The sequence below is a fragment of the Oncorhynchus tshawytscha genome, linkage group LG14 (genome assembly GCF_018296145.1).
Source record: "Oncorhynchus tshawytscha isolate Ot180627B linkage group LG14, Otsh_v2.0, whole genome shotgun sequence".
NCBI lineage: Eukaryota > Metazoa > Chordata > Actinopteri > Salmoniformes > Salmonidae > Oncorhynchus > Oncorhynchus tshawytscha.
In genome coordinates, this window is record NC_056442.1 from 4,729,480 (window position 1) to 4,743,767 (window position 14,288).

Sequence of the window (14,288 nt, forward strand, 5' to 3'; positions counted from 1 at the left end):
TCTTTATTTTCAACTCCTATTGAATGAAACTCCAACATGGTCCTTTTTGCCTCCGTGGACATTAACTTAGCGATTGGCATGTAGGCTATTTGGCCCTCAAGCTTAGGCTTGTGCACTAATGCCTAAAATAATGAAAGAAAAACCAAAATGCATTTATGTATTTTTATGAGGTATTGTTTTCTCTTTATCGCCCGCCCGCCACCCATCCGCCCTTCATCCACACAATATTTCATGACCCCTGCATCATTAGTGTGTGTGTGTGTGTGTGTGTGTGTGTGTGTGTGTGTGTGTGTGTGTGTGTGTGTGTGTGTGTGTGTGTGTGTGTGTGTGTGTGTGTGTGTGTAGTGGATGTGAAACTCGCCCATATCATGTTGCCATGTGTGTGTGTGTGCAATGACCTCTCACAAACATAGCCAGATAGACTAATGGTCCCACCCTCAATACAGTCACACCCTGGCCTCCACTGCCAAGCCCTGACAGAATCTATCTTAACAAATGAGCAGGCTAAGAAAGTCTCTGTGGTTTATCAGAATGACCAGAATTAAAAGAACAAAAACTGATGTCAAATAACAGAATTAAACATTATTTGACGCCCAAATATAGTTTCCAAGGACCTCTGTAGAGAAACAGAGTCTCATTAATGGCTGCTAAAACAAATCCACCACCTTGACAGTGATTTGTCGTTTGTATGAACCAAAGTATCCATAGGATGACTAGCTAGCTACTCAGACACACAGCGGGGTATGCGGTGCAGTGGTCTTTGACATCCAAACCCATATCCTCTGGCAGCATCCTCAGCGCTCCCTAAGTCTAAACCATGTGGTTAGCATAAACAGTCATTACACCCTCATCTGAAGAGCCAGTGTGCCACAGTGAAAAGGAGAGTGTGTGATCAGGACTGACTGTGTTTATGCTCGTTGAGAATACAGTAGCACTGATCAAGGTTCTGTGCGATTACAAATGACTCCTGTGCTGCTTGAGGATCTCCGATCTTTCTTTATAGATCCCTTTTGGCTGCTGACTTCTCCTCAGTCCACACAATAGCCCTTACCAGCCACTTGGGATTTTAAACTTGTTCTTTTACTGTCCTCAATGACTGAATGAGTCACAGCCATTTAATGTACAGTGTGGGTGTTGAGTGCGACTCCTTCTTCTCTGGCTCAGATTTGGCCAGTAGGGTACTGTTTGGTCCTGTGTCGTGGGCTGTGACTTCCCCCCTTTCACGTTGCCCTCGATGGCCCTCACAGGAGGAACAATGGTACCTCTGTGTCAGAGTCCTGTCAGCCTATCTTGTCCTGGACAGGTATTTCCTGACAGTGAGATACGAGATCTCAGACAAGGAGAGGAGGGAAGGTCACATTTCCAAAAAAAAACCTTGAGCCTCCTTCTCGCTTCCTCACTCTTTCTCTCTCCCTCATGTCTTTCTCTTAATCCCCTCTCCCTTCCTCCCTCTCTTTCTCCCTCATGTCTTTCTCTTAAACCCCCTCTCCCTCCCTCCCTCCCTCCCTCTTTCTCCCCAAGTCTTTCACTTTACGCCCCCTCCCCCATGTATTTTTCTCTTGAAATGGAGACCTTCCTGTGAATTAATACTCTAAGAACTAGGTCTAGCCTCCGGGGTATTCTGTCTAGTTGTTGTCCTTGTGTGTTGAAAAGGAAAAGGCCTCTAGCCTCTAACAGGGCCTCACAGAGACCGAAAGTAGACATATGCAGTTACAGGGTAGGTCTTAGTGGTTTACTTGCTTTTGATGCATTGTCAGCCTGATATACAGTGGTACTATAGCTGACCTGTTGTATTTCATCAGCATGGCAGGTTATAGCCTGTCATAAGCATGTCATGTCCTCCCTGTCTCAGCTGAAATGCACTAAAATTGAAATGTAAATTCAGCTGACAGACAGACGCTTACTTTCTTTTCACGAGCAGGTGATTGTCATGTCATCCGAGTCTACCTCTGTGTTTTCATTCTTGCTATAGCCCTTTCCTGCAGTCAATGACCAAAAGCGCACCCTCTTTGGCCTCATGGGGAATGCTATTAATATTTTTTTTTTTAACGACGAAAATCTGGTGTTTCTATGTCAAACAGTTTTGTTATATTTCAGTCTTCTGTGATGTGTATATAAAGTGTAATATTGGGATGCAAACTCAAAATGTAATACATTTCATCTCTATATCTGACATGGTACAGGTGTCTTCTTTTTAAGCCCGAATCCATGTGTATGAGGTGTATACTTTTGTTTCAAAGTAGATTTGTTTAAGACTACCAAGAATCACTCTGTGTGACCCTGATTTAGCCCACTGCAGTAAAAGGTTAAAACCACAATTCACTGCACATACCATAAGTCTCCAACCTTCAACCTCCCCATCTCTCCCTGTCTCCCATCCCCTCCCCCCGTCTCCTCCTATCGAGGCGCTAGGTAATGGCTAAAGCAGGGCCTGGCTGCCTGGCTCTCTCTATACTGCATGTCTGGCTCTGGAGCTCAACTTTCCTCTGTCTCCAACCTGTTCCACAGCCCCTCTGGTTTCCTGCTGGGAAGGGTCCTTCCAGAATGATAATGTGATGATTTTCATAGTTATTGTTTTTCCAAAAGCCCGTCCATCTCCCTCTCAGTGCCTCTGTCTCCAGGGGTGCGTGCTGATCTCTTCTGGTTAATTCCGTTAGAGATGATGAGACCTTGGCCCATGTACGCTTTGTTTACAGGAAACCAAGATGAGTGGGGTTGAAAATAAATGACTAGTTGGGCTGAGGTAGTTTGTAATCTGTTTAGCTTCAGAACGCACCGTGAGAATAGAATATAATAAAATGAGCTACTTTGGTGTTTCTGAACCAGGGGGGTATCCTTACATGGTGTACTCTGAGGCAAAGCAGTTAACAAACACACTACCACAGTGGAACCTCTCTGAAGAAGTTGTGGTGGTTCCACATGTTGATGCTCCTGGCTATAGAGCTGTTGTTGGCTCTGACCGGTGTGTGAACTTACATAGCAGCTAGCTCTGTTCTGTTGTGAGGTTCAAAGCCTGACTCACTCTCTCTCTCTGTCCCAGACCGGTGCTTCCTCTCCTCACTCCCCTGAGGGATCCACTCAGTGTGCGAACATGTGGTGCCTGCCTGGCCCGGAACAATCTCCTGAGCCCAACGATAAGAGCACAGAGTCCGGGAGGGAACGGGAGTGTGTGTTGTGTTGTGTGCGCGTGCGCGTGTGCGTGCGCGTGCGCGTGCATGTGTGTGTATGTGTGTGTGTGTGTGTGCGTGTGTGTGGAGAGAAGCCAAGGATGCTGTCCAGGACCCTGGTCCCTCCTGGGCCTGTGGAGAGAAAGGAGATATGACATCATACCTGGTCTGCACCTTGAGCCAGGAGAAAAGCTGTTACTCTCTCTGACTTAAAATGTCGGCTTACCGTCTCACACACAGTCCCTCTCTAGCCTATACTCTGCCTCTCTCTTTCACTTTGTTGTTCCCTCTCTCTCCCCTCCTTATACCTTTCACTATCCTCTCTTTTCCCTCTCTCGGTCTCTTTCGCCCTCCCCTGCCTCTGTTTCCCCCTCCCTGCCTCTGTTCCCCTCTCGGTCTCTGTTTCGCCCTCCCTGCCTCTGTTTCGCCCTCCCTGCCTCTGTTTCCCCCTCTCGGCCTCTGTTTCCCCCTCTGGACTCTGTTTCCCCCTCTCGGTCTCTGTTTCCCTCTCTCAGTCTCTGTTTCCCCTCTCGGTCTCTGTTTTCCCTCTCAGTCTCTGTTTCCCCCTCTCGGTCTCTGTTTCCCCCTCTCGGTCTCTGTTTCCCCCTCCCTACTTCTGTTTTCCCCTCTCTATGTCCCCCTCTCTGTCTCTCTCCCACCCTATTTCTTGCTCTATCTGTCTCCCTGTAATCCTCCCTATACCTCTCTCCTTCATTCTTTCTCATTTTCCCTCTCTCCCTCCCCATCTATCTCTCTCTCTCTCTCTCTCTGTCTCCCTCTCTTCTCTCTCCCCCTAAAGTACAATCAAAGCCACATGTCTGAACAAGAAATCATAAGTCATTGATTAATTTAAATGTTCTGATTTTTACAAAGACACCCTTATACTAATGTCATCATTATCAATGTTAATGATTACGCTTTTTTTAAAGGAGGAAATTGAAATCAGCCAGATCGCAATTTTTTTTTATTGCAGTTTCCATTAGCAACGAAGGAGAGAGCTTAAATAAAAGCAGGGAAGAAAACATTTGGCAACTTTTTAATATTGGCCTTCTTCCCCCTCTCCCTACCTTCCACTCACTCTTTCCCTCTCTCCCCCTTTCTCTCTCTCCCTCTCTCCCCCTTTCTCTCTCTCCCCCCTTTCTCTCTCTCTCTCTCCCCTTTCTCCCCCCTCTTTCTCCCTCACCCTCCCCTCTCTCTCTCTCTCCCCCTCTCTCTCTCCCTCTCTCTCCAGGGTTGGAAGAACTTGAATGCAGAGCTCAGTGAGGGATTCTGGCACGGCCGCTTGTATGTAATGACTTCTGACAGCAGTGGAGACACAGTGAAGAGCATGTCTGTCTTTGCATGAGTATTTCTGCATCTATTCTTGAGAACCACATTCCAATTCTGGAATCGTTATTATACGAGTCGCCACGAGCAACCGCATGTACAGGACGCTGAACTTACCGGAGAAAGACTCCTTCCAAACAAATGGGGAAGGATAGGATAGTCAGTGAACTTTTAACAGTTGAAGGAGATAATGTTCAGAAGGGATACATATATTATCACACATTATCCTCAATCTCAAAGGTTTTTCAAAGAAACGAGCAGGAAACATAGTAAGGTATAAATATGGAGGATAGTGAACTTTTAACAGTTGAAGGAAGGAACCCGGGATACATTATCTTGAAACTACATTATCCTCAATATCCTAGGTTTTCTCCCCATGAAACAGTCTGAAACAAAAGAGTAAGGTAATAAGAGTAAAGAATGTCAGACAGTAACGTACTGGAGATAGTAATTGAGGGGTCCATAGAGGGGAAAGCAGCTGCCTGCTCTATCACACACACAGGCACACTGGCTTCAGTGAATCCGGGCCTTGTTCGTGCCTGGCCTCAGTCCAACGCTGATGGGATTTCTGCTATGTGTTATGCTCTCTTCCCGTAAAAGTGAAACGCGGTCAGGAACACCGCGTGTGAAGACTTCTTACTTGAGTGTTTTTAGAAAATTCACATAATTCAAGGAAGATAGTGTATGAGTGCAATGTAATATTTCAGTCATGTGGAAAATGTAGCCATTTGTCGGAGTGAATGATTATAAATCACAATGGCTGCGTTTGAAATTGCACACGTTGAAATGGCACCTATTCCCTTACATAGTGCATTACATTTAACCAGAGACCACGTCGAAGAAAGTCATTGATTCAGAGGTGGCGTGAAACGTGTATAACACTCATGTTGAAGTGTGTATAAACATGTGTATTCTTTTGGGTCCATCCATCTGTTTGGCTTGAACAGACCAGCTCATGTTAAACTGCAGCGTACAGTGGGGTCCCCCCAGCATGCCTTCTGTCTTGTGTCTTTGATCAGCAGGATGGGGGTAAGCCACACAAGAGCTCCAACAGCCAAAACAACACTTTCACACCAACTGGGTATATGTAGTGTATGACATGACTGCTCTGTTTTAAGGCATGCAGCTTTCGATTAGAGGAGAGAATGATTGGTTGGGGGGGAAAAGGTTCTATGGTGTGTCGTTGGAACTATTTTCTAAAATAGAAAACAAATGTAATCATCTCATTGGAGTGTACCAAACCTTACCTCGCATCCTCACTCCTACAAACAACGACAACATGCTAACTTGCAGTAAAATCGCTTTCTGCCCCCCCTCCCCCGGCTAAACCGTATGCCCATTTGGCCAAATGAATCAGCTTTAATTTATCTACAAGTAGACACTCAAGGCTAATATGGCATGACGTCACCCTCTTGGAGGGGATAGTGGACACCCTTGAGTGATTCAACCAGTTGGAGGATGTCACGTTTTTCAGATGACCTCGTCTTTGATGTGACTGTAAGATGACTCTCCTGCAGGCCTGTTGCTCTGGTATGCCAGCTGGTGTGGCTGGGGCTGCTAGGGTGATATGGGGGTAATTTGTAGAAGATAAAGGGAAAGAGAGACAGGGAGGGGAGAGGGACATATAGAGGGGAGAGGGAGAGAGAGACAGAGAGGGGAGAGGGAGGGAGAGGAGGAAGATGAGAGTTGAGGGGTATGAGAGAGGGGGCGAGACTCGAGGAGTCAGGGGTGGGATTTCTTATTCTGCTCTGCCTGCGCCCGGCTTGAATACTCTCTAATCTCAGTAATTGGGGTAGAGGGTCCTGGGGTCTTCAGACAGCTGCCAGATCTTTGTGGTCAGAGCAGATTGATTTGACAGGGGGTCAGGGGGTCAGGGGTATCACAGTGACTGAGTGGTTCCCTCTGGTTTCTGTCTGGTTCTGTCTGACTGCTGGCCTTCTGGCCTGGCCTCTGGTCTGGACGGAGGGACGGGGTCTTACAGGTCACAGGGGCACTGAGGCGGTTGGCGACGGCTGAAGGGGACAGAGGAAACACAGACGGCCATACACACACTTTCTTTTTCTTCTGGGCCTTGTTCAAATAGTGCCATTTCAGACACAGCCTCTGTGATTTATGGTGATTTGCTAACACCTATGGATGCATTTAGCCTATCACTCAATTATCACATTTCACTCCTACTCAGACACAGTGGCTCTGGGTTTGACCACTCAGTCACTCACTGGCCGCACGTTTGTTTATGTGCTTTGATACTGTGCCCCCGTTGATCATTTTCACCCTCCCTGGCCTGTACAGTCTTTTGATGCACCATCAACAACTAGGACATAATGTTATCAAAAGAAGAGCTGTCTATAAGAGGTGAACAGCTGAGTATATATGCGCAAGATAATTGAGGTGTTTGTTTTGTGAAGTGAAAGAAGGTTACACTTCTCTTTTTCACTGCTCTGTTTACAGCTCTGGCTCTTCTCTTTTCTTCACCCTCCTGTCCTCCCTGGCTGTCATGTCTTTATTGGCATGTCCATGTGGTGCCTTGTGGAATTCACGCGTGTGCTGTAACATGGGAAGGCCCTTAAGGCTTGTGTAAATACTCACTTATGTTGCGTGGAGGGTGTAAGGGAAGGGGTGAAGAGGAGCAGCATCTGTTATAGCAGCTGTCCTCAGAGGCTGTGTCCCAATTGGCACCCTATTCTGTATGTCGTGCACTATTTCTGACCAGGGCCCATAGTGCTCTGGTCTGAAATAGTGTACTTCATAGAAAAGAGGGTGCCATTTGGGATACATTCAGCCTCTCTCTACTGGGAGTTAGTCAACACAACCACAGCGTTTCTAAAGACACCGTTCTTCTAAAGACACAGGTCATCACTCATCCATATATTCATATTCACTCATCCATATATTCATATTCACTCATCCATATATTCATATTCACTCATCCATATATTCATATTCACTCATCCATATATTCATATTCACTCATCCATATATTCATATTCACTCATCCATATATTCATATTCACTCATCCATGTATTCATATGTTCTTACTTCATCCCTTTACTTAGAGTTGTGTGTATTAGGTAGCTGTTGTGGAATTGTTAGATTACTTGTTCGATGTTACTGCACTGTCGGAACTAGAAGCACTTCGCTACTCTCGCAATAACATCTGCTAAACATGTGTATGTGACCAATAAAATTTGATTTGATTTGATTCACCACCTTCAGAAGGACTGGTCATTATTCTGTGTGATTAAAGGTCAATATTCACCATTTTGTTTCACTGGTAGTTGAACCATAGGTTTGGCTACTTGCCTAATGTGATGGATGGCATACTAGCTCTATTCTCTTCTTTCATTATCTATTGGCTTAAACAGTATCTTCAAGTTTCCTATGATTTTAATGTAATATATAAAGTTTGAATAATGTCTGGGAAATAATTGACAATAGCTAGAATTGGGAGATGAAATAAAGAAAACACTCATAGGGAGTTATAGCAGTTCAGAAGTTTTATATATATATATATATATATATATATTAAAATGTTTTTTATGCATTTTTCCCCTGCTCATTCATTGGTCACGTTTCAACCTCACGTCACTGCCCCTGAACCAAGTAGAAAATCCCAAAAACGAATTTGACCAATAGGGCACTTGTCAAGGGATGCGGAGGAACCAGTGGGGGGAACGCGAAAGACACTCCACAGTCGTAACTATTCTATGGGGCGTATCGTTTACATCGCATTCCTCATTCCTTTACATCATTTTAAAGCTGAAGAAGGCACCGAATACATGCTTCATGAGCGGGTACACCATAACTCTTTACCCAGAACGGAGTTTGTATTTCTGAAAGGTAAAACGACGAAAACGTCTCTCCTTGCTGCTTCATTTGTGAGTGCGGCAAAGCAATGGGACGCAGACGTTGAAGAGTTCTCGTGAAGCCGCGACTGTTGTGAAGATAAGTGGAGAGTTAATTTGTGCCTTTTAACTTTTATTGTGAGTGTATCAAGTGACAATCTAACAAATTGCAAGCGATGTGCGGTTTTCACACCTTGGGCGTATCACGGCAAATAATTTGCTGAACCTCGTTCATTCTCCAGTGGAGCGGCCTGAATGCGAGGGAATGGATTTGCTGGACTACTTTTTGACACATATTTAATGTAGATACCCGCTACACAAATCCATATGTTGAAGTCTTATTTGGATCAGTCTACATCGAAATGGCAAGTTTTGCCGGGTTTATAAAGTGGACTGGGAGATCAACTTTGTATTTATGCTGCGCGTTTGTCCTGTTCGGCTGTCTCTGCATCGCGTCCCCTACTCATGGTCGTCGGCTCATCTGTTGGCAAGCCATCATGAAGTGTCATGGAGAGTCTGAGTGCCACTACGCATATGACCAATACCTTTACGCCTGTGCGCCTGTTATCAACGGGGATAGGAAGAAGTGTCCCAGCCACTGCATCTCGTCCCTTATCCAGCTGAATCTAACCGAGACCGGCCCGTCTCTGGAGGACTGTGACTGCGCCTCGGACCCCGTCTGCCGGAGCACCAAACGCGCCATAGAGCCGTGCCTGCCTCGGACAAGTAACATGGGCTGCACCGAAGCCCGGCGGCAATGCGAGAGAGACTCCCAATGCAGTTCGGCGATGCGCGACTATTTGTTTCACTGCCGTAAACTTTTCGGAGGGGAGCGATGTTCGGACGACTGCAGGAGGGTGATTGCCAACATGCGCAATATACCCAAAGCACAACAACTTGATACTTGTGTTTGTGATGGCACAGAGAGGACCATATGCGAGTACGTCAAAGTTAGTATGAAAAACTTTTGCTTTGACTCTATGGACAGATACGCGGGCAGCGGGTTGTCTGATTCAGAGGACGACTCTGAAGATGATTATGACGAGATGGAGGATTATATATATGTGGAAAACAAAAGTTTTTCATCCAGATCCGCCTGTCGGGGTGTTGTATGGACTGCCTCTGTGGCCACCATTTTGGTTCTAATGAATCTTATCTGATAGGGCAGCCTACCCCAGTTGATTCAGCTGTTGGGAAAGTTGTTTGAGAAAGAGTGGCCAGTGAAATGTTGACACGGACATAATAGCTCCTGAAAGTTGTAACACCAGCACACCTGCTTTCGCATATACGTTTTGTGTATGAATGATTTTATGGCCTTTGCTCTGCTATCTATCTTCATGGGGCTTCTTCTCAACATTCCATCTGGTCCCTGTCCCACTCTGTCTTTGTGCTGATCTGCTATGGGTCAGTCATTTAGGTAAATACTTGATACAAATGTATCATTTTTGGGGGTGAATCCAAAAGGTTTATTAGATACATTTCCAGACAGCTGTGCACCTCTAGGCTATGTAATATTTGAACCAACCATTGAAGAATGTTATACAATAATTTCATCAGCTATTGCCTATCATCACAAAATAGTCAAATGTGGATAGACAAGTGACTTGTTTACGCTGCTTTCCCGTTGTTTCGAGACAATAATGAAAACGGCAGGATTTAAAGCGTTCTCTTCGTAGTCACTTCGTTGTAATGTGGAGAGACTAATCAAGTGTTTTTCTTTTCTTATGAGCTAGACAATAGACACAGGCATGTGTGTAATTATGATGTCATTTCAATCCTAGTCAGTGGATAATGCATTTGATGCAAGCACCTGACAATAGTTTCATTGGTTGGTTAGCCTACATTACTAGCCTTAATCATGTCACACACATTTCCTTAAACTCAGTATCAATGTCAAGTTTTCAAAAAGTTAAGGGAGATTATTTTTATATGTCAAAATCTGTAAAGTTAAATTGTACAGTTTATTGTATGATATTGATTTTGTTTCCAGAGATACTTGTTTATTACTGCTAAGAAGAGATTTGCACTGTATAGAAATGACGTGAAGTGCTTCACGGTGACTATTGTATATTCTTTTGTGTCCACAGAGGTGAAAATATAAGTCTTCTTGCTTAAAGTGCCATATGACTCTTGATTGTTTCACTCTTCTCTCTTCCTTACATGCTGACCAGGCCGGACACGTTCGAGCGTTGCAAAATAAATTTAGAAATCCATGTCCATTATTGCACCCTGCTCTCGCGCGTCAACGAACGTCTGTGTTGCCAAGGGCTAAAATAGAAGTCATTCCTATTTCTGACGCAGATCACGCTGAAAGTCCTGCCTCTCCCATCTCCTCGTTGGTTTATAGAAGCAGGTACCCACGTGCCATTTCCTCATTGGTTATACCCACGTGGGTGATTGAAAGACAAAATGTTTTGCCGGTTCTCGTAGTAAAAGTGTAGATGCCAATCACCATATAAGTTCAAATATGAAAAGGCCTGGAAGGAGGAGAGATGACTAGAAACGATTCGGTTGGCTGTTTTATGTGTGGATTAATTGTCGGAGTAGAAGACCTTGTGCATTTCAGGTAAAATAACAACTCAATGTTTATATCCCAGGACAAATGAGCTAGCATCAGCAAGCTAGCTAAATAGGACAAATTAGCTATCAAGTGCAAGCTAACTAGCTAAATTGCCATACATGTTTAATGCTTTTCGACCTGTCCCCAAATTAATGTCATTGGTTCAGAGTTTGTTTTGATATTTTAACCTGCATGTTGTGATCGCGTTTGGTGTAGGGGGGGACAAAATAAATGTATGCACGATAGCGCACGCGCGCAGCCGGTTTGGGTTCCGTGTTATGTGGCCGTATGGGCACTGGGCAGCAGGTTATTTCACTACTATAGGGAAATATAACAATCTAAGTCTTGCTCTAAAGCGGCAATCAGCAGTGGAGACAATAACAATGCATACTCCTCACCTGTTTTGGTAAAAAGCTGAGGGACGGGGCTGGAGAAATGTAAAGACTCTCAAATTCATAGACGGAGCTATGGACGCAAGGACTGGCCATCCATGATATCAAAAATAATAGTTTTAACCTCATCCCTTTTTGGACTTGTAAATGATGCACCCATTTTGATTCTTGACGAATGTAGCTTATAAATGCCTCATAAGCTTAGTTCCACTGTCAACACCCAAAATACAAGCTTGTTTTACTCCAATGTTTGTGAACAAAGTAAATGTAAAGAAGCACCGTACAGCCTCAAAACATGGTTAAAACTATACATTTGATATCATGGACGATCCCTCCGTCTCATAGCTCTGTCTGTGAATATGAGAGTGGGTCCATTTCTCCAGCCCCATTCCTTCAGCTTTTTACAGGCACAGTGATGGGGACTAGGCATTGTTATTGTTTCAACAGGGGATTGACCATTTAAAGTGCCATATGAATCTTGATTGTTTCACTCTTCACTCTGTCTTAAGTGACCATATGGGCACTGGGCAGCAGGCTATTTCAGTACCGTGTCTCTCAAGTCTTTGGACAGCTGTACCAATCCTTTCTACTATCACAAGATTCCCTCGTTACGAACAATCAGTTGATCTGAGCTACTGAATGCCGCCTAAATCCCAGAGCAAATGAAGCGTCAAGTTAAAAAAAAATCTCTTAGTCGGATCGATATGCACTTGACCTTGTAAACATCAATGTTTGCTGAAGGCATAAACTGTTTAATGCTGGAAGACTGTTTTAACATAAGGAATAAAGAGCCCCATCTCCTGGGGATTGCTGCTCAAATGGAGCCAAGAAGGGACAGTTTATTTATCCTCACCCCGTGTGTTTGTTAGAAGTCTTCACACCGAGAGGAGGGGGGCGAAAGGAAAGCTGTGTCCGGATGAATGGAGACTTAAGTAGCCATTACAAATGCACTCTGATTGGACTGCTGTTGCTGTGTGTGGTGTGTGTTAGCTACCGGCCGTTGCTATGTATGTCTAACAAAGTAGAAGTGTTTGTTTTTTTAAATTTTAAACACTTTCGCTTCCACTTTACTATTATTATTTATCATCCTGAACAGAAGTTAAATGGCTGGTTATAGACCCAGGTCTACTTGGAGAAGCTTGTAGCCTCACCCACCACCACTAAAGAAACCATTTAATTTGTGTATCACAATTGTTTTCTCTTTTGGTTTGGCAACACTGAGAGACAGAAAAAGAGAGAGGGGACATCATCCCCTCCTTCAACTCTTGTCACAAGAGGGACTTGAGAGCAATGATGGCAGCCATGTTGTTTCTCTCGAGAGGAGGACAAGGGCCCTCCGGCCCAGTGAATGGAGGAGAAGTCGAGTGGCTCTACTGTCATGGAAATGTAAAACACACAATGGTGGAGCGGCACAATGTGCCGGCACTTCATTCACTCGCTTTCTCTCTGACAGCATCTCCTCGGGGGGACAGAGACTGCTACTGCAGATAGAGGCTTCTTGGAAGGACTTGAGAAACCTCTGTCAACGTTGTATCTCTTTCTCTATGTGATGCCTCCATGCTCAACGTTAGGTGACGCTCACTTGGCTTTATTTGAAGGTGTGCTTAAAAAACAGTTTTTTTTCTACAGGTTAATAGCTATTATTTGTCAGCTATTAAACATAATACATTTTATAAGGCCTGATGTTTATGATGTACATGAGTAAAACGTCTTTATGATCAGACATGTATTAGGTACAGCATACATGAATCAATGATTAAATATGCTATATAATCAGGTGAACAAACTATTTGATACTGGTCTGTGAACAGTTGTACAGCACATGGCACATGTTTTATTATTGCTGCTTTATAAATGCAGTCTTAGGAAGTGTACACTTGAGGTAATAGCTTATGATCTGAACTACAATTACGTGATATGATAGCCTTTTTACGGCTACCACATTTTTAAGCTGCATAGCAGATACCGAGGTTCAAAGTCATTTGCCACTGATGCTAACGTAAAAACAATTAGCTGATCTGTATCACCACTCAACACTTTGATTCACTTAGCATTTTGATTGTTACTGGAGTGCACATTCAAATATACTGCAGTCCTAAATAGAACCAATGATGTGTTGTGCTTCAATTGCTATCGGTTTCCTTCCCACTGAATATAGAAAAGAAAAATACGAACACTGTGGAAACCCTGCAGCTCTGTCACGGTGATGTGGCGAATGCATTTCTGGGCCTTTGTTAGCCGTCACAAAAGAGGGTACTGCCGCTTTAAGAGAGCAAGCCTGGGTTCCAACCATTAATAATTGTAATGCCTCTTTATTATTGCTGGGGATAATGAAGGAATGAGAGTCATATGGGGCCCCCAAAACCATACTTTCCCCTGAAATGTTTTCAATTAACTTTTGGCACCGGAGGAAAATAAGCGAGTTGTTTTTTTCCCCCATCATGCTGAAACAGAGGAGAGGCTAGAGCCGGACGGGGGACGGCGCTGCGGGACACAGTACCTCATTAAAGTAGCCTCATCATAACTCAAAGTGCTGTTTTTGCAACCCCCTACTCCTAGTAACCCTGCTACACACACAGACAAACACACACAAGCGCTCACACAAGGGCATGTACGCATATACACACACACACACACACATACACTCGGATGTTTCATACACACACGCAGAAGCAGACTAATAGTCTTACATTAGTGGACATTCCAATCTAGATGCAATTTAAGGCGATGAGATGACTTATGGTTGAGATGCTTCTTGGAACAATCATGACTAACATACCCCTGAGCATACTGGCCACATTTCCCCTGTGAAGTCTTCTAGAACTTTCTCTCAGTTGACATAGCATTTGTAGGTGAGGCAAACATACTGTACATATACAAACGGTACATTTAATCTATGTAAACTGGAGTCAGGAAATAAGTATCAGATAAATAAGGTAGATTGTGTGTGAAAAGGAGCATATTATATGTTTTATAAAGTTGTGATATGAGAATAAC

General features: G+C 44.1%; 1 protein-coding gene across 1 annotated transcript; it reads left to right on the top strand.

Annotated features, from left to right (window-relative positions):
* Positions 1-8,127: 8,127 nt before the first annotated feature.
* LOC121839242 (growth arrest-specific protein 1-like) lies at positions 8,128-9,760 on the top strand. The gene has a single exon (XM_042296896.1). The coding sequence runs from the start codon at positions 8,702-8,704 to the stop codon at positions 9,497-9,499; it is 798 nt and encodes a 265-aa protein (XP_042152830.1). The 5' UTR covers positions 8,128-8,701; the 3' UTR covers positions 9,500-9,760.
* The last annotated feature ends 4,528 nt before the right edge of the window (positions 9,761-14,288 follow it).

Coding starts and splice junctions, on each gene's coding strand:
- LOC121839242 (XM_042296896.1), top strand. CDS start 8,702: ATGGCAAGTTTTGCCGGGTTTATAAAGTGGACTGGGAGATCAACTTTG.